A 22,967-nucleotide genomic window follows, 5' to 3' on the forward strand; every position below is an offset into this window, starting at 1 on the left:
TCTCTCCCCCCCTCTCTCTCCTATTTTCTCTCGCCCCCGCACGCACACCCTGACTTGTCAAGTCTCGAACTCCACTCCGGATCGATCGATATTACTGCTCCTGCGAGCTGTGTTCTGGCCTAAACCTTACACCTTCTCTCTCTTACCCTCTCTCACTTCGGCTACTCTCTCAGTGTCACATCGTATCATCCATTTACTCCGGCCGTTTCATTGGCCAGGTTTACCCTCGGCTAAAGAGAGGTGTGCAAGTATACGTTTTTTCTATGTACGTGTGCTTGTACGTGAGTGCTCTCGAGAGGAAACATAACATGAGGCTCAAAGATGATATCAATAACAGATCCGATATCATTTTTGACATGTGTTTCGACCGGCACGTCTTATTGTCAGTGAAGCTTGTAAGTACGTAGACTTTCAATAAGATATTCGAGTAATGAAATTTTTTAGAGAAAGACTATGAATTTCTCTCTTTCTCTCCAATTAATTGAAAATTATAATTGCTACCTCGTAAATTAATCGTTGATATAATATCATGAGAAAACAATCAGTTTTATGATTCAAGTCATCATGAAATCGCCATGCGATTGTTTGCGGGAAATTTGCGTGAGATCTATTCCTAAGGAATTCCTTAATTATGTATAGGATCTTAAAAGACACGATTTCTCTAATGTGAGAAATTAATCTGTTAATTGTTTCCGAGTCTCAAGATATCATTAGGAAGTCCGATCAAATTCCGAAGATGTGTTTTCCTCCCCGGCGAGAATACGAAGCCGTTTTATACGAAGATGAGCTTTTTCGAATATCACCCATCTATCATTAATCATTCTGTCGAGGCACGTTCTTTATCGTAAACTTGTATTCACATTACATTGAGAACAATTCCGTGATCTTCTCCTGAAAAATACAGACAAATAAAGCAATACGAATTCGTAACTTTAATTGATTGATCGAATATAATTGTTGGCTGCCCGTTTGTATGAATTATGTGTAATCTCGGGGTAATACAAACAAATATAACTTCACATTTAATTATTCCGGCGCGTCATTACATCACTACAATGCAACTGTGCAACTTTGCAACAGTTTACTTTGCCATCGTCGATGTACATACCTACATTGATTTCCGGCGAGCAATTATCACCACCGTTAATAGAGACTCCTGTTCACCCATGCGATTGCACGATCACGTCCTTCTCATTTGCAAATTGATACTCTCGCGCAATTCATCTTTCGCGTTGACGCTTCTCCGATTTCCAAGCACGCACAAGCACGCTTCGTCCTCTGGGACGTCGCGTTAATTTACTGTGTACATAGCCGCAGCTTTAAGCTGAGAAAAAAAGAACTGCTCGGATAAACAAAGCATTAAGCAATATATAAACAAAACTGGCCAGTTAAACTGGCCAGTTAAACACGGTTCAAGAGTCGAGTCAATAAAAAGAGATGAAACAACCTGTTAGTTGATTCAACGATGATTATCCCGATAGTATTGAAAATTGAAAATTAATTGCGTTGCGTCAGCGCGTAATTTATTTATTTATTAATATGGCAATTGTTTGAATGAAGATGACGTAGTTTTTTCTTTCTCTGACGTATTGTTTTTTTCTTTTATAAAAACTTCATACAGATCGAAGGTCTCCACGGATCAACGCGGCCGCAGTGAAAGAAAGTATCGATCAGATATAAAATCAGTAAAAAGAAAAAACAAACATAGCGCGAAATTATTCGTGCAAAACGCGTTGTCATAGTCGTTTTTTTAAGTTGCAATAATAATTATTAACATCATGATGGTCGTCATAAAATATCTTTCCCAAATAAATGCTTGAAAATAAATTGCGTCAAAGTTACATGATTGTAAAAAATCTCACCCGTCAAGGAATATCGTTATTGTGAATTTCGGATCAGCATAAATTTTGCAAAGCAAGAAGAATGCAAATGTAATCTCAGCAAATGTACTTTAACTCTTATTCGCCTCGAGTATGCGAGGTATATCAAGAATTCGATAATTCCGATGACCGCGATTTAACAGAACAATCGGAAAATTAACAATCGGAACAATCGGAAAAGATAAAACTTCACTTTCGAAAAATTTGCAGAATTTATAAAATTCACTCTACAATTATCTGAATCTGAGTGTAAAATCGCAGATACGGATGTGAATATTGTACACAGCGAGACTGAACCTAGTTCGAATGTAGTCTACGATTCTTATGAATATTAGACAATTCCGCCAAATAATGTAAGAATTTAGGATGAACATATCTCGCGTGTATAGCGTGAGCTCAGTTGATCCTTTGACGGTCGGCAACTGACTAACGGCCAAGATACAGCGCGACGTACGTAAACGTAAACATAAAGTGTTTGACGTATGAATGGCGTGAGTACGACGAAACACAATTAGAAAGATAGCCCGAATTATTTTTGTTGACCTCACGACGCGCGAGACCGCACAAGACCCGTTCGCCATTGTTGCGAGACGCGCGCGCGTCTCTCATCGATATATCGAATCGATCGATATATATGTATGTATAAATATCAATCGATTCGTCTCGCGCGTGCGACTGCGATTAATCGAGAGTCGTGTGCACCACTGCGATTACTCGTGGTCCGTCGTTGGTGCTGATCGTGAACGGTAGACGACGGCAACAACAACATCAGTGGGCTGAGGGGGCAAAAAAGACGACAACGCTAGTTTCTTTCCCCGTCTCGATACTCTTGCTCCACGAGCTGACTCGTTTACCGCCGCGTGAGCTGCGTATTCGCGAGTCATCGATCTACCTAACCTCCAAGACGCAGCGGAGGTATTCTCCCTTCGCGGTGACGCATCTAAGAATATTACGTCTCTGTCTCTTTTATCTCGTGTTCGCTCACAGTTCCATCTATCTGTCCTCTCCGTTCCCTCTGATCTCCAACTAGTTCCTACATTCTATTTCTTATGTTTCCCTGTTGCCTTTAGTAGCTCTTTCTCTCTTTCTCCTTAGCTGCCTATCTTTATCTCTCTCTTTCGCTATCTTCTCTCCTTCTTTCTCCTCTCTCGTTCTCTCTCTCGTCTCTACGACGTACAGAAGAGTACAGTGGTGCGGGGAAGTGGAATCATTCGCGAACACGCGACGTTTAAAGGACGGTTCGACGACGTCACGGGAAATTTATATAAATACGAAACAACGGTAACTCGAAGGTACGAGAACTTTGCGCGTGGACGGTGAAAACGTGGTGGCCGGTCGTGTGTAGTGGCGAGTGTTGGTGCAAACGCACAGTGGTGCGCGACTCGACTTCTCGATCACGATCGCCAAGGAAGCGGACAAAATTCCGACGATTCACAGTCTATGAGCGCCGAGGGCCAGGGGGACCCTGGAGAAGATCACGCTTCCAGGTACTACAACGTGTTGTGCACTTGATATCGTATGCAATGCAATAAAGTTGCAGAATTACAATGTCCGCGTACGCTCACAGTGAGCACGGAAAAGTCGAGAAACGACGAACGCTCGGTTTTTCCCATCGACCCTGGATTGCTGATTATCGATATTATTAATCATCGCCTTTCGAACTGAGATCCAACCGGGAACTCGAAACAGATGAAAGTTCTCTGGATGAAAATGTGGTAGAAATTCTTGAGAAATGCGTAGAAAATTAATGGTCGGAGTAATCCAGGATTGACTCGCACACACTATAGATTGGATAGTCGATTAGTGTGCGGAAATCAACGTTGTGTCGCGCGTTGAAAATTGTGTTCGACGAATAAGAAAATTGTGTAATCGAAATACTGCTAACCGAGATTTTTTTCGCTTTCTGTCTTCAGCTCGATACATATGTTTCTCTTTTTCTCTCTCTCTCTTTGTCTCTCTTTTTGTCTCCTCGTCATCTAAGAGATTTGTTTACAGCGACGTAGTAGTACTCTACCTTCGTCGTGAGATCGCGAAATCGCGAGGATATCTATTATTAGCACTTTGTTTTGGTGCAACGACACTGTATCCGACTTGGCGAACTAAACGCGACGACGTGCGATCTTGACGAGTGACGACGACCACGACGAGTCTTCTCGTCGCTCAGCAGTTTCCCGTGGCGTGGGAAATGACCCTTGAAAATTCGAACAACACTCATCCTTCACAGACGCTTTGTTTCCTAACTCGATGACATGTACGGTTTTATTGTGATCTAGAGAACACTCGGTGAATATTAATTTCTATATGTGTATAAAAATAAAGAAAAGTAACAGAACATTGCACATTGAATACATTAAAAGTCAATGTATACACATATTTTAAATTTGAAATCTGACAATGCATCCTGATAGACTGATGTACTGATGTACTGATAAACTTCAAGTGCATTAAATCACGAAATTCAGCAACGTTGAGTCTCTTATGACTGGACTCATATTTATTACATAAAATGACATAAATTGAAGGTAAAAATATAAAAAGAATGATCAAAACTTGCCTCAGATAATATGCCACGTTAAATGTAATATGAAAATTTGAGTGTAACTTTTAGTAAATTTGTTGTTGCATTAAAACAACAAAAATTGTTCATTAATGCACATTATTGTAAATTTAATAATTCAGTACAATATATTTTATGAATGTAATTAAAAGAATTAATTAAAGAGTAAAGAGTTTCATCATTGATTGTCTCACATTCTGACAATCATGAAAGTCTATCAGGGAATATTCTCACACTTGTGTTTTTTCTGCAAGTAAGAAATATCAATTATCAATTTCTGCAAGTAAGATATAGTAAACATAAGTATATGTATGTATATTCTGTACCTTGTTATGATCTTTACAGGGTAGGAGCAGAAAGCCCTTGCAGCGACATGAAGCGCGCAGCTGCAAAAAAACTTATTGAACGGTACTTTTACCAACTTACAGATGGATGTGGAAATCCTCACTGTGACAATCAAAATTGTGCCTCCAGTGGCAAGGTATTACCTCAGAATCCATTTATTCAACTACTGTAGTCATAGAGATAAATCAAAGTGGATGGAGTACGTAGGAAAACATAAGCAATAACTAAATTAATAACAGTCACAATCGATTATTCTCAGACTGTAAGAAGAATCATTGACTGTGGTTGATCAATTTGCTTATTATTGAAGTTTCATTACTTACGCTGTTCCGTGTGCTCTCGGCCTAATGTATATAGCTTCACTTATTTGCTTTACTCTGTTCTATATTATCTTACTCTGTTTTATATCAGGTTAGTAATCTCACTCCAAATCAGGCAGCTGCTCAGGCCATTCAGTTATTCTCGCAAGAAGCAAGACTTTGCGATGGTACACAACCTAGTAAAGTTGCACGGACTACTATAGAGCCAGGTCAAACATCTTTAGCTAAGAGTCTACCTGTAAAAAGTGTTAATCCTCCAAGTTCGGATGAAGGTATTTTACAGCAAGAATAAATTCTTGTCAAATGTATTTTAGTGTTAAAAACCTGTGTGGATAAAAACATTCACAGAATAACTAATGTCATCTGATCTTTTTTTTTCAGGAAAACAAGAGCCATATCTCACAGAAAATAAACTTCTGGATATTATAGAAAAATGTAAAGCAGAAACTTCATATGCTTTATTAATTCGCACTCTAGGAGAAGTGTTTTCTTCCGCAAAGGCATTAAGCCTCAGTTTTCAAAAAACTGAGAAAAGCAATTCCCCTCTGGCGGCGCTTCTCGATCGAGCACCAGACACTTTGTTAAGGCCACCTGCTGATCTGGATAAGGAGGCCGTACGATCTCTGCAAGGGGAAGACAAAGACGAAGACAGCAGCGATCCATCACCTACAGTTCCTAATAACGATGATACCAGTGTCGATTTACCGTCGGTTCGTAGAGCTTTCGAGGCACTTTGGTCTTTGCCAGGTATGAAGAACATACGATTTTATTCTAAGTAACGGCTCAGTATTAATATGTTTGCTGTTAAGCGCAAGATATCTTCAATGCCGTACTTAATCAAAAGAAATATATTTAACTAGGGGAAAGATCAAGTTGAGCTTTTTCATGTCAACTAACCATTTTCTTAACAGAAGAAATGGAATTTGTATAAAATTATGTAGTTTGGTGCATACTGGGGAAAATCAGGAGAAAGATAATGGTGTATTGCTCAAGAGAGCTTAGTTTATTGAGAAATAACGTGTAAGATAACTTGCAAACGTCAGCAAACACATTAAGTATTGTGCCATGTGAATTAAATCAACATTAACTTGCCAGATTTTTAATGATCATTTTAATGCTCGACTATAATAGGTGAAGTGTTCGAGTCAGCTCTGGTCAATGCACTAGTCACTTTGGCAGATGACATAGAATTAGACTTGAGGGTATTTCGCATAGTACGCTGGGAAAGTATGGATAGTCTATTAAATGTATTTCTCATTGTCTTTGAAATACCGATGCTCGGGAATAGCGAATACTTGGAACTGGCTCTTCATATGCTGTGTAAAGCGTTAAGCTGCTTACCGGTCGTGGCACAAGCTAAGTTAGCGCGTATATGGGCCAAGCACTGCAAATCACGACTTCCGAATCTTCTACAGGCGCTACAAGAGCTCATAACCGTCAAGGTACTTTCTCCGATTCTGTAACGATTCTGTTTGTATTACAAAGTTCCACTACAACTGTAATTGATAACTCACGTTTGACGTTCCTTGTTTCATGTGAATCAAAGGATTAACTGTTTGTTATGTTACAGGTGATAGGGGGATCTTTCACACGTGATTATTGCGTCCAAGATGCGGATACCATTACCGCACCCACGAAGGTTATGAAGATTCTATATTACGCGAGCATGCTAGCCGGTGAGTTAGACGGTCCCGAGCTCATGTTAGGTGACGAGGCCGAGTCGGCTAGTAATGACAAGACTGCTTCACGATCGTCACAGGTCCCACAAGTAAGTAATTTCCATTAGAGTATTCAGCCGTATCTGTCGTGTTAATTTTTCGTGAGAATTAAACACGGTGTAAACACGTTTTAGGATCCATTAGCGACAGAACTAGGAATCACTGCGCTAGACGCACGCAAACCTTTCATACCGTTTACCGATTTCTATAATGAGCCACTTAGCGATGCCATAGAAATGGACAAAGATTTTGCTTATTACAAGAGCGAAGAGCCAATGAAATTTAGTTTTATGAATTATGCTTTCATTCTCACGCCCGCCACAAAAACTCTCGGTCTTTATTACGATAACCGCATCAGGATGTACAGTGAACGGCGCATGAGTTTCTTGCAGACTGTTGTCGGGCAACCCACTAATCCATATCTCAGATTAAAGGTTCGTTGAATCAAGGGGAAGTTAGATTGTTGTATTTAAAAAAGATAGAAAAAGAATGTTCCTTTTGAACAGGTTCGAAGAGACCATTTAATAGATGATGCGTTAGTGGAATTGGAAATGGTAGCTATGGAGAATCCATCTGACTTGAAGAAACAGCTAGTTGTCGAATTTGAAGGAGAACAAGGTGTCGACGAAGGCGGTGTGTCTAAGGAATTCTTCCAACTTGTTGTAGAAGAGATTTTTAATCCTGATTATGGCATGTTTACTTCTCAAGTAAGAAATTCACTTTGCGATTGAGTTTCTTCCTATTTTTCTATTTCTCATTAGATGCAGCGTCTCTTTCTATCTAGATCTGTGAAACGTAATCGTCTATTTTTTTTAGGAAGATACACAAATGACATGGTTTAATCCTACATCGTTCGAAAGTGACGCACAGTTCACATTAATAGGCATCGTCCTCGGTTTAGCAATTTACAATAATGTAATTTTGGATGTGCGCTTCCCAATGGTGGTTTATAGAAAATTGCTAGGCAGGAAAGGTGCTTTTGCGGATCTGGAAGATTGGAGTCCGACGTTATATCGAACGATGCGAGAGTTAATGGAATATACCGGAGACGATATGCCGGAGACGTTTATGCAAACCTTCCGAGTGGCTTACAGGTTTGATAACTTAACTATAGACTTAACTGTATGCGAGTGATTGTTCATCGTCTTGTATCAGTCTTATCATCAGTCTCGTCACCTTGCAGAGACGTTTTCGGATCGATATCGTTTCACGAGCTCAAAGAGAACGGTGACGAGTTGTACGTCACGCAAGAGAATAAGAAAGAATTTGCCGATCTCTACGCGGATTTCTTGCTCAACAAGTCGGTAGAGAGACAGTTTAATGCGTTCAGGCGTGGTTTCCAAATGGTTACGGACGAGAGTCCACTCGCTTTGTTATTCAGACCCGAGGAGATCGAACAGGTACACAATATAGTCGACGTTATTGTGACGTAAAAAAGAATTACGTTACACGGTTATACTAATATGACATGTTTGAACACCTGCGCAGCTTGTTTGCGGTAGCAAAATATTCGACTTTGCCGAGTTGGAGGCCGCTACAGAATACGAAGGCGGCTATACCGTCGACAGCGAGGCAGTACGTAACTTTTGGCGCGTGGCTCACTCGTTACCGCCTGAAAGTCAACGGAGGCTTCTTCAATTCACTACCGGCAGCGATCGTGTGCCGGTCGGCGGCCTCTCGAGACTGAAAATGGTTATCGCTAGACATGGCCCGGATTCCGACAGGTAACGTAACGTTCGCGTCGCGCCAATAATTTTATATCTGTCTCATTGTCACATAAACGTTCTATTTTCAGATTGCCAATTGCACACACATGCTTCAACGTTTTATTGTTACCGGACTATAGCACGATGGAGAAACTGCAGGATCGTTTATTGAAGGCAATTAATTATTCGAAGGGTTTCGGCATGTTATGAACATACCGTCGTCGCTCCTATCTCTCCCTCTCTCTATCTCTCCCCCTCAGTCTTTCGAATTGTATTCGAAGAACACAGATAAGATAAGATTCGACTATTGTCATTTTTATTGCAGCTACGCTAATTGGAAGTATTTATCGTAATAAACGGTAAACCGTGCCAGTGCGCTTAAAACATAAAAACATCGCTTACGCAATCTGAATCGTCAAAAGGCTCCTCTTAACGGTTCTAAAAATTCCAACGAATCAAAGATCGAATCCCGAATCGAATGTACAAAACATGTATTCTTAAAGGGAAGGGAAAACGGGAAGAATGCTTCGAAACTGTACCACCGCAAGAGAATCGCTTGTACCATACTATGTGTACTTTTTCTACTAAAGTAAAGATAACGAAGATCGATTTTCCTTTGCCATTCCGAGACGATTGAGAGGAGAAGTGCAACAGACATCACGAGACGCGGAGCTACGCAGTGATTGTGAGAGCATGGAGGCCAAATAAGAAGAAGGGAATCGAATTGTAGGAATAAATATGCATCATCAGCAAAACGTGGTCGACATAAACGAAATGCGTTCCCGGAACTCGATGGTCGTGCGACTGTTGCGTAATTTTATTCTGAATGATGATTTCGTTAGCCATCATCTCCTCATTCCCAACAAGCTGATTGAATTAGTCATTATTTCATATTGTTAACTTGAAGAAATTTCTTGTTAGTTTAGACTGGTTGATTTCGGATTAAATTCTGATCGAACGCCATACGATATAACACACGAGATTTTAAGTAAAGAAACCTTTTTAAATCAATATATTGTTAAGTGTTTGAATATAATTATAATCCTATGACTTATGCGCGACATAAATCACGTTTAAGTTAAGATACATAAGGACAGTCAAAATAGATGTATAAAAATTACTTGCTCCTCAGTTTGCGCGTACGAGTGTAATTTGATATATATATATATATGAATAAGGATTTGATTGTATAAAGTAGCAAATCTGTCGTATGTAATTTATGATAATTGTTCAACCGCTTCTCTCGAATGCATCCGACGTTGCGAAGCCGAAGATACCCCTTATGCGATACGTATCGAACATTATTTTGAACATGAACTCTTTTTGTAAAGTGAGGCGTGAGACAAAATGGCTTTTGTATTTACTTTTCTTTCAATTTCTAACATTTCTCTTATGCATCATGTGTCTATGGTGATTAAATAGTATCGAATAGAAATTGAATTTGTATAAACGTTTATAATAGGCAGTGCTGTCTAACGGCTGCCAAAATTCAGCCGTTTTATTGTTGTTCACGTGACAATAAAGCTCTCAAAAAAGACTGGTATGTATTAACATTCTTAGTTCTTTATTTGAGAAAACAATAACGATAGATAGCGATAGAAGTATATTTAACCAGTGTTCGATCGCGCTACGGAGAAGTGAGAGTCCATAAAATTCGTCTCCGAGTTGTATTTGTTGAAGATGCAGGTCTATCTAACCTGCCGTTAACTCGTACTACGATCCTGATTCCTCGATGACGTAAGTGGCGACTTATACGGATTTATCGCGGAGACTTTGGAACTAATTTACAGAAATAACGGGTCTAACCAAAGAGAAGCCTGAGAGCGACCACTAGCTTGATTTTAGTGGTCAAAGCTAGGCGTATTTTTGAGACGCCATCTAACAAAGTGCGCTTAATAAAATTTACGAATGTAGTAAAGACGCACTTTATTAGATGGCGTCTCGAAAAAACGCCTAGTAGAGACCCTTGATATAAGGGTGCGTTCAGATTCCTCATCCAGGTGCACTCTATTACTAGAAACACTACAGTATATGTTACATAAACTATAGCACTTCTAGTAATAGAATACACCCTGGTGAAGAATCTGAACGCAGCCTAAGAGACAGTTAGGCGACGTTTCCCGAAAAGTGGAGGGGATAATGTTGGTACCAAGAGAAATCTCTACATATAATTCTCTCTACGATATAATTTAAAGATTTGTTTTTTTTAACTGCTGAACTAATGTAAAAGGTTAGAATGAGAAAACATATACTTGCCTCACTTCAATTTATTGCACTAGTCGTAACACTTGCACAAATCGTTCCATTTTATTCGTCGTAAAATTAGGCAATAAAATAGGACGATTTAATTGGTCCGCAACGGATGACGCGACGCTTGACGGACTAAGTGGGAACTCAGCCTAAATTATAGCGAATTTAGTTGCTTGCACTAGAGCGCACTGAGTGCGCATTAAGCTTGTTTATAGTATATTATTATATTTAAAGATTATCTTAAATAAATTCTCAAATATTTTTAACCAGTAATATGATATGTATAACATCCGTACGAATCATTTTATTAGCTAAAATGTTTTTAAATATGTAATAAGACACGATCTTAAATATAAGAATGTACTGTAAACAAGCCTTAGCGCGCACTCAGTGCGTACTAGTGCAAGCTACCAAATTCCCCAAATAGAACAGGTTGCCTATTGGTTCTTAAAGTTAACTTTTGGAACGTATCTATAAGATAACAAGTCAATGTCAATAATTCGTCTCCATTAATATGACATCGATTAAATAACAGTTTACATTTGGCTAAAAGTGCCAATACATAGAGCGTTCCAGCGTTGAGTGTTAAAGCGTTAGCCAATCAACGTATCAGGTCCCAGAAGTATACTTGTAGTTATTGCGAAAAGTTGCACGTTGATTGGCTACCGCTTTAACGCTCGACGCTCCCAAAAAATACCTTAATAGCTAGTTCATTTACGCATCTTACAGTTATCATTTAGTATATATTTAATTTGTATCCATGTACCAACTTGATACTTTTATATCTAAATGATATCTTTTTGAATATTAAAAGTTATCTTTCGGGCGGACATTAGATAATCTTTTCAGTAAACAGAAACTTAACTTTTTTACTGAAAATAAAGTTATCCTGACCTAATTTTATATAGTAAAATGGAATACTTTAAGATAACGTTGTTCTACTTGGGTCGCTATTAGTTCCAAAGTCTCCGCTACGAGACATCACCGTCCTCGACGAGGAATTGAGATTATAATGTAACTCAACGATAAGTCAGACAAACATTTTGTTTTTAAGTAGTACGCTTCAATAACAGATCAAATCTTTTTATCATAAAATAATATATTTCCTTGATAAATTAAAAAGCTTTTTATTTTAATTGATACTATTTCACAATAGGTCTCAGAGACTTTTATATATTCAAGTAATTCGACTCAACGACAGGTCAACCGAATCTCTATTCAAATAGAAATATCAAAGGGGACACATCAATGTTTTTTGCGGCGTAAACTTGTATATTTATGAGAATATCGCGGACTGGTTATAAATTAATTACCTGTTATTGACTACATATCTAAGTAGCCAAACGAACGATTGGTATCGGTTATTAGTTTTCTTGGAGCTTATCGAGAGCATCTTAAATCGCAATGCCGTTTCTCGATAGTATATAAAGTGCATTAGCCGTTGACACAGCTGAGGACAGCTGAATAGATTGAAATGAGCTGTAGCTGCGCATTGAGCAAGCGTGTTTTCCAGCGGAATGGGAGCATAGAGGAGAATGGTAAATTCAATTATGTAAATATCGGATCCCTCCTCGTCAAGAGAGAGAAATTGTAAACTCATTCGTGACGGACTTCCCGATCCTTCGATCATGAGTACGTTTCGACGATGCATTCTGACACGGTGACCTTAACGGCGTCAGTACGTAGGAAGCAAATGAAGTGTGTTGTGATCGCAGAGACAGGTGTTATTTCACGTGGACATCGGCGATGCTGATAGATGTTGCACGTGTGCGCGGTTAATTTTACAGCGAAATCTCGCTCTCGTATTGCATCGCGCTGGTCAACCAGCGCAGCGACGATGCTAGCGAACGAGTCGCGCGTTGTCTAACGATCTATTCTCTTCATATTCGGATTGTACCATGATGGGAATATTGTACGAGAAGAGGCCGCTAAAGAGGCCGCGGCTGGGTCCTCCGGACGTTTATCCCCAGGAGCCGAAGCAGAAGGAAGACGAGCTCACCTCCACTAACGTAAAGCATGGTTTTCCGACTATGCCCCAGCTCTCGCACGAGTTCGGCACTGCTAGAGATTCCATTGTCACCGCTGCCAAGGTTGGCGCATACTTCAACGCTATTCTCGCCAAGAAGGAGGAATTGGCGACAATGCCTGATACTGGTAGAAAAAGGCAGCAAATCAATCCTAAGGACAACTTCTGGCCAGTAACAGCCAGGACGAAGAATGGAATCGAGGCTTGGTTCAAGGATCTGTCTGGCTGCAAACCGTTGGTTACTCTTGCGAAGAAAGCACCAAATTTTAATAAAAAGGAAGAAATATTTATGATGCTCTGCGAATATCAAGTGCCGATGCTTAGAGCAGCTTGGTTCATCAAGCTCAGTTCTGCGTATACTGTTGCAGTGTCAGAAGCTAAAATCAAGAAGCGGCAACTACCTGATCCAACTACAGGTGAGTTGAAATTCTGTTGCGATGGTAAAATTATAAGAATATAAAAAATTAGATACTTATCCTTCTGATTTAGTTTGGAAAATATCACATATATAAATATGTGATTTTTGTTGCATTTTTATTGTTTGTGAAACTACGTTGTACTCTATGCAGATTGTATTTTGATTTTAAAGAATATTAAACATAATTATTTGTATTTTGTATTTAGAATGGACAGGTACACTCATAAAATTTCTAAAGGATCAATTGTCAAAAGTACAGGAGTACTATCATATGGGCAATCATGTGGCTAGTACTAACAACAATAATAGTACACCAAACAATTCCTGCAGTAATAATGGAACTACTGGGACGAACAATAGCAACAACAGCTCCAGCAACAATAATAATGTCAATAATAGTAATGCAAGCAATAGTAACGGTTCCACCAATAATCAACCACCAACACCTACTTCAAGCAGCCAGCCTATAAGTGGCAGCACAATGAACGAGGAACACAAATTGGCTCTGAAGCAGTGGCATTACTGTGTGCAATTGGCCAAATACATGTTTGAGGAAGGCTTACTTGACAGACAAGAGTTGCTACAGTGGATCTTAGAATTGCTGGATAAGATTAGATCCTCTCCTTCTGAAGACGGCATACTGAAACTCCTGTTACCATTGGCTCTGCAATATCTCGAAGAATTTATACAATCTGAACTGTTAGCTAGACGACTGGCGTATCTGTGCTGTCGTAAGTTGGCACATATGTGTAGCAATGTTGAGACCAATAGCAACCCACAGAGTCCGTCCATTACGAAGAACGAAGTTAATGGCAGTAAGGAGACAGCTGTTACTGTCCAAGGACCGCCAAATCCCTTAACTGTTGCTTTCAATGATTATTTAACTTGCGCACATCACAGAGATGTAATTTATAGTTTGTCAACCATAATACAGGTGAATGAATTGCCATAAAAAGAAATATATAGATACAATGATTTTGTTTATTTAATTTTTAACTAATTTTTAACTAATTTGTTTATTTCATATTTACAAATAGATCACAAACTCATGGAATTAATTTATGCACTTTCAGGTCATCACACTAGAATGTCCCACAGCATTGGTCTGGAACAGCGTCGGCGAGGGGAAGGCGCCGTCGGTTTTGAATGGATCGCCCTTAGATTATTTGCCATGTCCACCCGCAGCTTTACCGTGTCCTCCCGCGAGCTCTGGTAATCCCACAATGAAACAGCTCAAGATCGCGCAGGAAAATATAAGAGCCCGATCACAAGCGGCGGAAGGTAGGTGGTCGTGCGATAAATGGCAACAGAGCAGTGCGGGAATGACGACCACCAAAGTGCTAGCCGCACTAGACGCCCTCGATCGACACAGTTTCGACAAAATGGACGCTGCCAATTCGCTGGACACGTTGTATGCAAAAATCTTTACACCACCCCCGAAAGATAGCTCTAATGAACGTGACGCAAAGACAGAATATAATCCACAACAGGATTCGGCAGTAGTTGAGATTTTGTGCGAATGGGCCGTGAGTGCCGAACGTTGGGGCGAGCACAGAGCGATGGCAGTCGCTAAGCTTCTCGAAAAGAGGCAAAGCGAGGCCACCGGTGAAACTAACGATAATGATGACAAAGATAGCGTGTGCAGTAACGGGAGTCCGCCTGTATTACCAATTTTCCAACCGTTGCTCATGAAATTCTTGGACGTAGACGCACCGGTACTGGACAATACCTCGGCTCAACCCAAGGCTCAGTTTACGAATTTAGTTCATCTGTTCTCTGAGTTAATAAGGCACGATGTATTTTCGCATGACGCGTACATGTGTACTCTCATCTCAAGAGGTGATCTTATACAAGGTAGAAGCAATTATTTGAAAAGAACCATTTATTTTGATGATTTCAAGCTTGTAAAGTTTTAAGCTTAAAAACAAAAATCATGTAAATTGTACGAATTTGCATTTTAAACGTTATTTCGCATTTCATATCATTTAAAATATTCTATAAATTGACAGATCGCTTGTCTAATTGTGTAATTATTGTATCTCCATTAGGCTCAGTAGCCAGCAAACCTGGAACTCCCAGTAATAGGGAGCCGATCGATGAAGATAGTTTGTTTCCTGGTATAGACTTAAAACCTACTAAATTGGAAGTGCCAGATCACGGACGTACCATGGATTACGATGATAGTAAAATCGATGATGATTTAGACAAGTTATTGCAACACATTAAAGAAGACCAACAAAACAGTATGGATGCACCAGATAGCCCCAAGGAGGATGCGTTAACTGGTCATGGTGGTCACGAGAGCCTCGATTCGAAAATGCCATCAAGTCATAGCAGACATTTACTGTATACCACTCACTTCCCATTACCACAAGTAATTTTTCTCTTTTTGTTTTTTAATTTGTCCAAACAGTCTTAAAAAACTGTTATAGAATAAATTTGTGTGTTGAAATAGTTTGGTTAAAAAAATTATATATATGTAAAATGTGCTTTTAAATATCGGATTTCGTCGTATATAATTTATAAGCTTTATTTAATCCGATGATATTTGTATATTTACAGGACGAAACGTATAGTCAGCATGAGTGCAATCAACGGCATGTATTACTGTACGGCGTCGGACGCGTCAGAGATGAAGCCAGACACGTCGTCAAGAAGATGACGAAGGAGGTGTGTAAACTGTTTGGCAAGAAATTTAGTATCGACGTCGCGGAGGGAGGCAAAGTGAAGAAACATTCTCGAAGTGAATTCAATTTCGAAGCTATCACTATGAAATTTCAAAATCTAAGTTATTTCGACCAACATGTCGTGACGTGGCAGTGCGCGACACAAGTGATCGAGATGTTGAATACATTCGCATTAGCCGGTTCATCTTATTTACCAGTACAAGAACACGTGGCCTTCCTATTCGATCTCATGGAGCTGGCGTTGAATATATACGGCCTAATCGACGTTTGTATACAAATACTGAAAGAACTACCAGAAGTAGAAGCACAGTTAACAGCTAGAAATAGTCAATTAGTACGAAGTTATACCACAAGTTTGAGTTTATACGTCGTCGGAGTATTAAGAAGATACCATTGCTGTTTGTTGTGTAAGTAAATTAATTGCAAGCTTAATATCTAATTCAAGTGTGTGTGTGACGCGTTAAATATATGTGCTATATTTTATAAGTAAAAAATGTATAATTATATTTATATCTTATTTATCTTAAATCGAGAGTAACAAATGCACGTAAAACTATTACAGTATCACCAGAGCAGACGACAGCTGTGTTCGATTTGTTGTGCAAAGTGGTAAAGCATGTGTCAAATCCGAGCGATTGCAGTTCCGCCGAACGATGCGTGTTGGCGCACTTATACGATTTATATTCGTCGTGTTCTCTTCTGAAGACGAAACCCCACGGAGTTGAGGCGTTCAGCAATGCTTACCCGAAAATCCGAACTGCTTTATATAGCGCATTGCAGCCAACGCCTTCGAGTCACGTTTATAATTCGCAGTTTATGGTGGACGTCTTCACCAGTCCGCGAAGAGGCGGCAAAATTGAGCCGCAATGGGCGAGACAGCTGAACGAGACTCCGGCTAATCGCTATAGTTTTGTTTGCAACGCGATCGTCGCGGTCTGCAGCGAAACGGACAACGATAAGTTGAACGATATTGCTATAACTTGCGCGGAACTCACTGCTTGTTGCAATGCACTGAATGCCGAGTGGCTGGGAGTACTCATGGCGCTCTGTTGCTCCTCTAACAGTCCTGCTTTCTACATCGACGTGTTGAATCAAGTTGATGTGCAAGATTTGAGTATACACAATTCTCTGGCTGTATTCACATCAATTCTAATCGGTAAGTCCCGACGAAATACATCTTGCAATTATCAAATATAGCATATGTTGTGATGAATAGTAATTCAGTAACTCGTTACGTTTCTAGCAAGGCATTGCTTTTCGCTAGAAGACTTTGTCGTGCATATAGCGCTACCGTCTTTGGTGAAAACTTGTAATGACGGTCGTGGGGACGTCGATATGGAAGCGGAAGCGGGTGCACGTTTAACCTGTCATTTATTGTTAAGACTCTTCAAGACCGTCGAATGCCCGCAACCAGCCTTGTATTCCGTTAGCACAAGCCCTCATCCACTGCCAAGCGGAAATTCACGGGGTTACAGTATCAAACTGAGCTGCGACAGGCATTTATTGGCGGCAGCGCACAATAACATAAGAGTAGGTCCAGTTCTAGCTGTACTGAAGGCTATATTGGTTGTCGGGGATGCTACGGCTGGTAAACAGCCTCCGAAGAAAGCCGATGTACCTCTAAGTCATTCTAGTAAAGGAGGCGGCCCCGCCAGTGTTGGAGTTGGGGTCGGTGTGAGCAGCAGCGGACCCGGTGAACTATCAATCAGCCATATCTTGGGGACCAGCGATATCTTAGGTGGCAACGACGATCTCGGTCTCGACTTGGCTATGTCTTCATCCAGCAGCAGCGCCGGAATGACAACGGAGAATGTGAAAGGATTTTCCGATTTTGCTCATCACGTCCTCCGACAGATTTGCAGTCAAGAGTGGGTGTTGGAACGATGCTTGCAGAATCCAGAAGAGCTCTGCCATCAGGACATGTTGCTGGATACAATGTTAACACCACGGCAAGCCCAGAGATTATTACATATGATTTGTTATCCTGAGACCGCGACTGAGGCTTTCATCGATCAAAAGACTCATATTACCAACATCTTGGAAAATTTGGAGCAGTGGAGCTTGAGAATGTCTTGGCTGGATCTGCAGCTCATGTATAAGCAATTCACACCGGGCTCCAGCGAGCTCTCTCAATGGTTGGATACAGTCGCGAAAGCCGCGATCGACGTCTTTCAGTTGAATAACACGTTGAGCAGCAAACCCGACAAAAAATCAGGTTCCATATGGTTGGTGGCTCCGCTGGTCTCCAAATTGCCGAGTGCGGTGCAAGGTAGAGTTCTTAAAGTAGCAGGACAGGTGTTAGAGTCCGGTAATTGGTCCAAGACAGCGGGACGCGAGAGAGGTAGATCAAAATCACCATCACTGTTCAATCATCAACCGTTTCTGTCGTTGGTACTGACGTGCTTGAAGGGTCAGGACGATCAACGAGAGGGCTTACTGACGTCGTTGCACTCGCAACTCTCGCAGTTTCTGAATACGAGTAAGGAGGAGAAACATATCGGCTCCGAGGATCCCAAAACGCGAGAAGTACTACAAGACGCGTTACAATTACGATTCAGTCTGGTCGGTGGCGTGTTCGATACCATACAAAGAAATACGACCGCCACGACAGATTGGGCGATTCTGTTGGTTCAGTTAGTCAGTTACGGTGTTATAGACTTAAACAATAACGCGGAACTGTTCACAACCGTTATAGACATGCTAGCGACATTAATCCATTCAACATTAGTGTCAGATTCGCAATCCGAGAAGGACGAAAATAAGAAGCATTATCAAAATCTGATGAAGAAATTGAAGAAGGAGTTAGGTGACAGAAATTCCCCAAGCATTCGTTTCGTTAGACAACTCTTACCATTACCGAAATTGACTATGGAAGTTATCGCATGTGAACCAGTTGGATGTTTGACCGATACTAAGGGCAACAAGATTGCCGGTTTCGACAGTATCGATAAGAAGCAGGTACGTCAATGCGAAAAATATTGTGTGTACTCGTGATTTGAAACATTTGCGACAAGAATATGCCTAAAACTAGTAATTTTAGTGATGATTATAACGTGTGTTACATTTGACGTTAGGGTCTGCAAGTATGTGATTCACAAAGAGTATCAGCGTGGGAACTCCTGGAAGGTCATAAGAATCCCGCACCGCTTTCCTGGGCCTGGTTCAGGGCGATCAAATTAGAACGCAAACCGCTCACATATCAAAACGCGCATAAATTATTGCGTTACCACACTCACAGTCAGATACGTCCAGCTAATCATTATCTGGATCCACCGCCGTTACCGCCGGAGGATCTGGAACCGGACAAGAAGGAGTCGGAACCCGGCAAAGCGGACACGCCGATGAGTATCGACTCTCCAGGAAGAGTTGGCAGTAACGTCAATAACGCCGGTGTTGGTAATACCGGCACCAACGGCAAGGGAAAAGCTATGAAAAACAAACGGCACAATAGACGCACTAAAGCTGCTACTCCTACAACCCCTATATCGCAGCAAATACAGGTGAGTTTAATTCGAAGTTAATTGAAATTTTTTACAAGAAGAAAAAAATACAATTATTAGCTCAATTGAATAATTATAAGGCTCTGTGATTAAAATAAAAAGATATTTAAAATAGCGGCCAAATTGCAAGTATAATTAGCATATATTTACACTACATTTTGTGTGTGTGTATACTAATTAGATTTTGCAGTTTTTAGCTTATATTGTTCGTTATTTTATATATTTTTTGATAGTTATTATCTCTCGAATAATTGTCTTTTTGTAATCTATAGCAACCACCGTCTCAGATGCAACAAATGGCATTCGGCAATCAACAAGCTCCCGTCGCACAACAACCCAGTATGTTCACCGGACAACCACCGCAGCCTCAACAGCAATGGTATGCTAATCAACAGACACACACACCAGCGCAACAGTACGGATATGGACAACAATTGCAACCTACGCAAGTCAGTGGACCGCGTTACGAGAGACAGGGAATGAATCAGTCCAAGCAGGCTCTATCTAATATGCTGCGGATGCGGATACCGGCCACGCAGTTCATAGGATCGCAACAACAGCCAAGTGCCACGCCGGTGACTGGGCCGGCTGCATTCCAAGGTATGCAGAGGCAACAATTCATCAGGCAACAACTGAGAGCACAGCACGGGGCGCCCGGAATGAATCCGCAGCAGGGAATGTTTGCAGCGCAACAACAGCAACAGCAACAACAGCAACAAGGAATATACCCTGGAATCCAACAAGGTACGAAATTATAAAAAATGATTTAATATAAATTTAATGTTTTTTCTGTTAAACACATGATTGTATACGTTTGGTGGATTCAAGATATTCACTTTCTGTGTGCAGGCATGAATCAGAACTACGCAGGATACGGTGGACAGCAAATGATACAGCAGCAACAGCAGCCGCAACAACAGCAGACGCCGCAGCAGACGCAACAGCAGCAGCAGCAGCAACAGCAGCAGTTGTTGCAACAACAACAGCAACAGCAGCAGGGCATGTTGAATCAACAACAAAATATGATGTTCCCTAATCCACAGCAAATGATGGGCCCACAAAGGGCCCAAGAATACATGCCACAACAGAGAATGCAACCAGGTGCTACGAGGCCGACGTATTTACAGGTATGATAATTACTTCAAATGTAGCTCCCGATTGACTAAATTAGGAATTAATATTTTCACATAATCTCTTATATATTTTTTTATAAAAAGGAAATGACTGGAAACATTTAAATTATGTCATATTTAGATTTTGTAAATTTGTAAGTGTATACTAGTATGCTTGTGTATACGGAAATGTCTTGCGATTATTTCAGGCGCCGAACGTAACGATGAACGCAATGGGACCAATGGGTGGAGGTGTTCAGACTCAACCGGCTCCTCCTTACCGGCAATCCGCTGGGAAACCAGGTGCAGTAGGTGTAGCCGGAGTAGGAACGACCAATGTTAGCTTGCAGCAGCAAAATCAGCAATTCCAGCAGGTACGTGTCTTGAAAGTCAAATATTATTTCTAAATCATATCTATAAAGTATTATTAATTAATTATCTTCATATTCTTTTAAGCAACAGCAAGCGATAAATCAACAGCGCATCAGGCAACAGATGCTGGCTATGCAACAACAGCAGCAGCAGCAAGCGCAACAACAACAACAGCAACAAGCGGCTCAACAGCAGCAGCAGCAACAGCAGGGCGGTGCTGGCGGGCAACAACCGACTCCTCAACTTGTGACACATTTGCAGAGGCACCTGAGTCAACCACCGCAACATTCCTATCAGCATCAGCCACCACCATATTAAAAAAAGCAACAATACGGAAGAAAAACTGTACTTGTTCGACATAAGCGTAAAGCAACATACAGAAATGATGATGAGAAGAGATTCGGTGAATTTCAACTTTATTTATGGATTGTGATCAGCGTGAGAGTGAGTGAGACAGTGCCTGTGCCACGAAGCGAGAGACACGTCTCAGGTTTTACAGTTTTTAAGACCCTTCAAAGTTGCTGCAATTTTTTACCAGTCAATATTTTACGTATTTGGCGCCTGTCGAGACGCTATCGCGCGCACGCGTCTCTTAATATAGCGGACATAAAGAAATCACGGTATTCTTCGACACTCACGAAGAGACTTAAACCGAACTTCGTACTTCGAGACTCTTTTTAGTAAGCGAATGTTTTGATAATTGCGATTATCGTGGCATTTCGACCACACGAACGGCCTTTGGTCTGAAGCGAGAGTGGAGTAAACCTCTAATTGATAAGGTCCACTTTAGAGGTGACGTCATATTTAACCCTAGATAAGTAACATTATTTTATGTCTGTTATTAATAGCGCTGAGCAAAACATACTCGCATACCATAAAATTGCTTTTGATGATTTTCTAGATTTTAGAACGAAAACAGATCGTCATACATACAATTCATAAAATACAATTTTATACAAGATTTTTAAAATGAAGTAATTGATCGATTAATGATCAAAAAGTCATAAATGAATGATTAAAAATAATCGGAAGAAATAAATTGATACGCTAGTATGAAGATAATATTATGGAGAATAAACCTTACAAATTATTGATTTACACCACTTTTGCTCAAGGATTCGGTTAATTATATATAATGATTTATACGATCGAGATCTTTTAGATGCCAAAAGTCACGTTTTAATATCTTATTGACTCGCGCGCGCGCCCGCGCGCGATATGCTTTCTCGTAGTGAAGCGTTATAAAAGAATTGTAGACTGTAACATATTTTCCTTTTTCTTTTTACATAGATTCTCATAAAGTATTATTATTATTATATTAATATTATTAATATTATATTTTTATCGTATACATTAGTCCAAAGTATTGGCGAATATAGCGTAATGAACAGCATATAGTACAAGATCATGTGTACTGCAATTTGTATCACAAAATAAATTTATTGTTACTGTTATCCGACTATTTAAATGCTTCCTGTATATAATATTTTTTACATAGAATTGTACATTGATATATCGTAATAGTGTATAGTAGAAATACAAGCAAATGTATTTAATAAATGCACTCTCAATAAACAGTTCAATACAACCGAATGTGTGTACGTGTGCGTGAGTTATACGTTAGATCCTCTACTACATATTAATGACTTGCCATTAAATCACGTCTCTGCATACATTTCATAGTATCGGGATATGGTAAAAAAAAATACTTCTCATTTCGCACATCATACGGCGTAACGAAACTTACACGACCGTCTTGTCTTGCGAATTGTGTCTGAATGAAATGTTGTCATATCGAATTTGCTTCTTCCACAAAGCATCCGTTCTTGTTTTTTTGTTCATCCGCTCGTTCACATGCTCGTTGCCCACGTATATATCGCGTTGCCATACAGCCAGCTCTCCCAGTTCAAGCGGAGCGCGAGCTCGGTGCGAGCGATCGCGTCGCGTTCCCCGTTACCTCGCGTATCAGTCCGCGCGAGTTGCTCGACGCGTGAAGGTTGACAAGACCGACCTGTCCACCTGTCTACCTGTCTCTGCCTGCTTGTCTGCCTATCTACCTACCTAGCTACCTATCTA

General features: G+C 40.4%; 3 protein-coding genes across 8 annotated transcripts in view; 2 read left to right on the forward strand and 1 right to left on the reverse strand.

The window, feature by feature from the left end:
• Positions 1–2,382, reverse strand: part of LOC116842772 (sodium- and chloride-dependent glycine transporter 1-like) — a 14,908-nt gene extending 12,526 nt beyond the window's left edge. Inside the window, exons 1-3 of one of the 4 annotated variants that reach the window (XM_032812440.1) lie at positions 1,863–2,382; positions 1,109–1,324; positions 866–891 (exon numbers count right to left, since the gene is read on the reverse strand). The gene's annotated coding sequence lies outside the window, so the exon portion shown is untranslated. The other 3 variants (XM_032812441.1, XM_032812442.1, XM_032812443.1) reach the window with 3 other exon arrangements.
• Positions 2,383–2,577: 195 nt separating this feature from the next.
• LOC116842785 (ubiquitin-protein ligase E3A) lies at positions 2,578–10,063 on the forward strand. Of its 2 annotated transcripts, XM_032812480.1 has the most exons (13): positions 2,578–3,367; positions 3,876–4,131; positions 4,783–4,918; positions 5,194–5,374; positions 5,484–5,849; positions 6,234–6,544; positions 6,673–6,870; positions 6,955–7,254; positions 7,327–7,527; positions 7,637–7,914; positions 8,004–8,220; positions 8,309–8,544; positions 8,616–10,063. In XM_032812480.1, coding segments are annotated over exons 2-13 (2,547 nt in total). In that variant the 5' UTR covers positions 2,578–3,367; positions 3,876–4,129; the 3' UTR covers positions 8,737–10,063. The 2 variants fall into 2 exon arrangements, with proteins under 2 accessions (XP_032668371.1, XP_032668370.1); XM_032812479.1 differs by lacking the exon at positions 3,876–4,131.
• Positions 10,064–12,674: 2,611 nt separating this feature from the next.
• On the forward strand, positions 12,675–22,484 carry LOC116842820 (mediator of RNA polymerase II transcription subunit 12). 2 transcript variants are annotated; one of them, XM_032812546.1, is made up of 12 exons: positions 12,675–13,218; positions 13,427–14,154; positions 14,294–15,074; positions 15,269–15,594; positions 15,783–16,314; positions 16,470–17,063; positions 17,151–18,865; positions 18,982–19,407; positions 19,680–20,151; positions 20,257–20,534; positions 20,729–20,893; positions 20,976–22,484. In XM_032812546.1, exons 1-12 carry the CDS (start codon positions 12,675–12,677, stop codon positions 21,207–21,209), a joined length of 6,795 nt encoding a protein of 2,264 aa, XP_032668437.1. In that variant the 3' UTR covers positions 21,210–22,484. The 2 variants fall into 2 exon arrangements, with proteins under 2 accessions (XP_032668437.1, XP_032668438.1); XM_032812547.1 differs by having other exon boundaries at positions 20,982–22,484.
• The last annotated feature ends 483 nt before the right edge of the window (positions 22,485–22,967 follow it).

Source organism: Odontomachus brunneus, unplaced genomic scaffold (genome assembly GCF_010583005.1).
Source record: "Odontomachus brunneus isolate Ranch 3 - 2012 unplaced genomic scaffold, Obru_v1 Obru_scaffold_027, whole genome shotgun sequence".
In the NCBI taxonomy this organism is placed as follows: Eukaryota; Metazoa; Arthropoda; class Insecta; order Hymenoptera; family Formicidae; genus Odontomachus; species Odontomachus brunneus.

Bases quoted from the DNA above. Each gene is read 5' to 3' on its own strand.
- LOC116842820 (XM_032812546.1), top strand. From the start codon at position 12,675: ATGATGGGAATATTGTACGAGAAGAGGCCGCTAAAGAGGCCGCGGCTG. The intron at 13,219-13,426 runs GTGAGTTGAAAT...TTTTGTATTTAG, and splicing joins ACTACCTGATCCAACTACAG to AATGGACAGGTACACTCATA. The intron at 19,408-19,679 runs GTGAGTTTAATT...TGTAATCTATAG, and splicing joins CTATATCGCAGCAAATACAG to CAACCACCGTCTCAGATGCA.
- LOC116842785 (XM_032812479.1), top strand. From the start codon at position 3,321: ATGAGCGCCGAGGGCCAGGGGGACCCTGGAGAAGATCACGCTTCCAG. The intron at 7,255-7,326 runs GTTCGTTGAATC...CCTTTTGAACAG, and splicing joins ATCCATATCTCAGATTAAAG to GTTCGAAGAGACCATTTAAT. The intron at 7,528-7,636 runs GTAAGAAATTCA...TATTTTTTTTAG, and splicing joins ATGGCATGTTTACTTCTCAA to GAAGATACACAAATGACATG.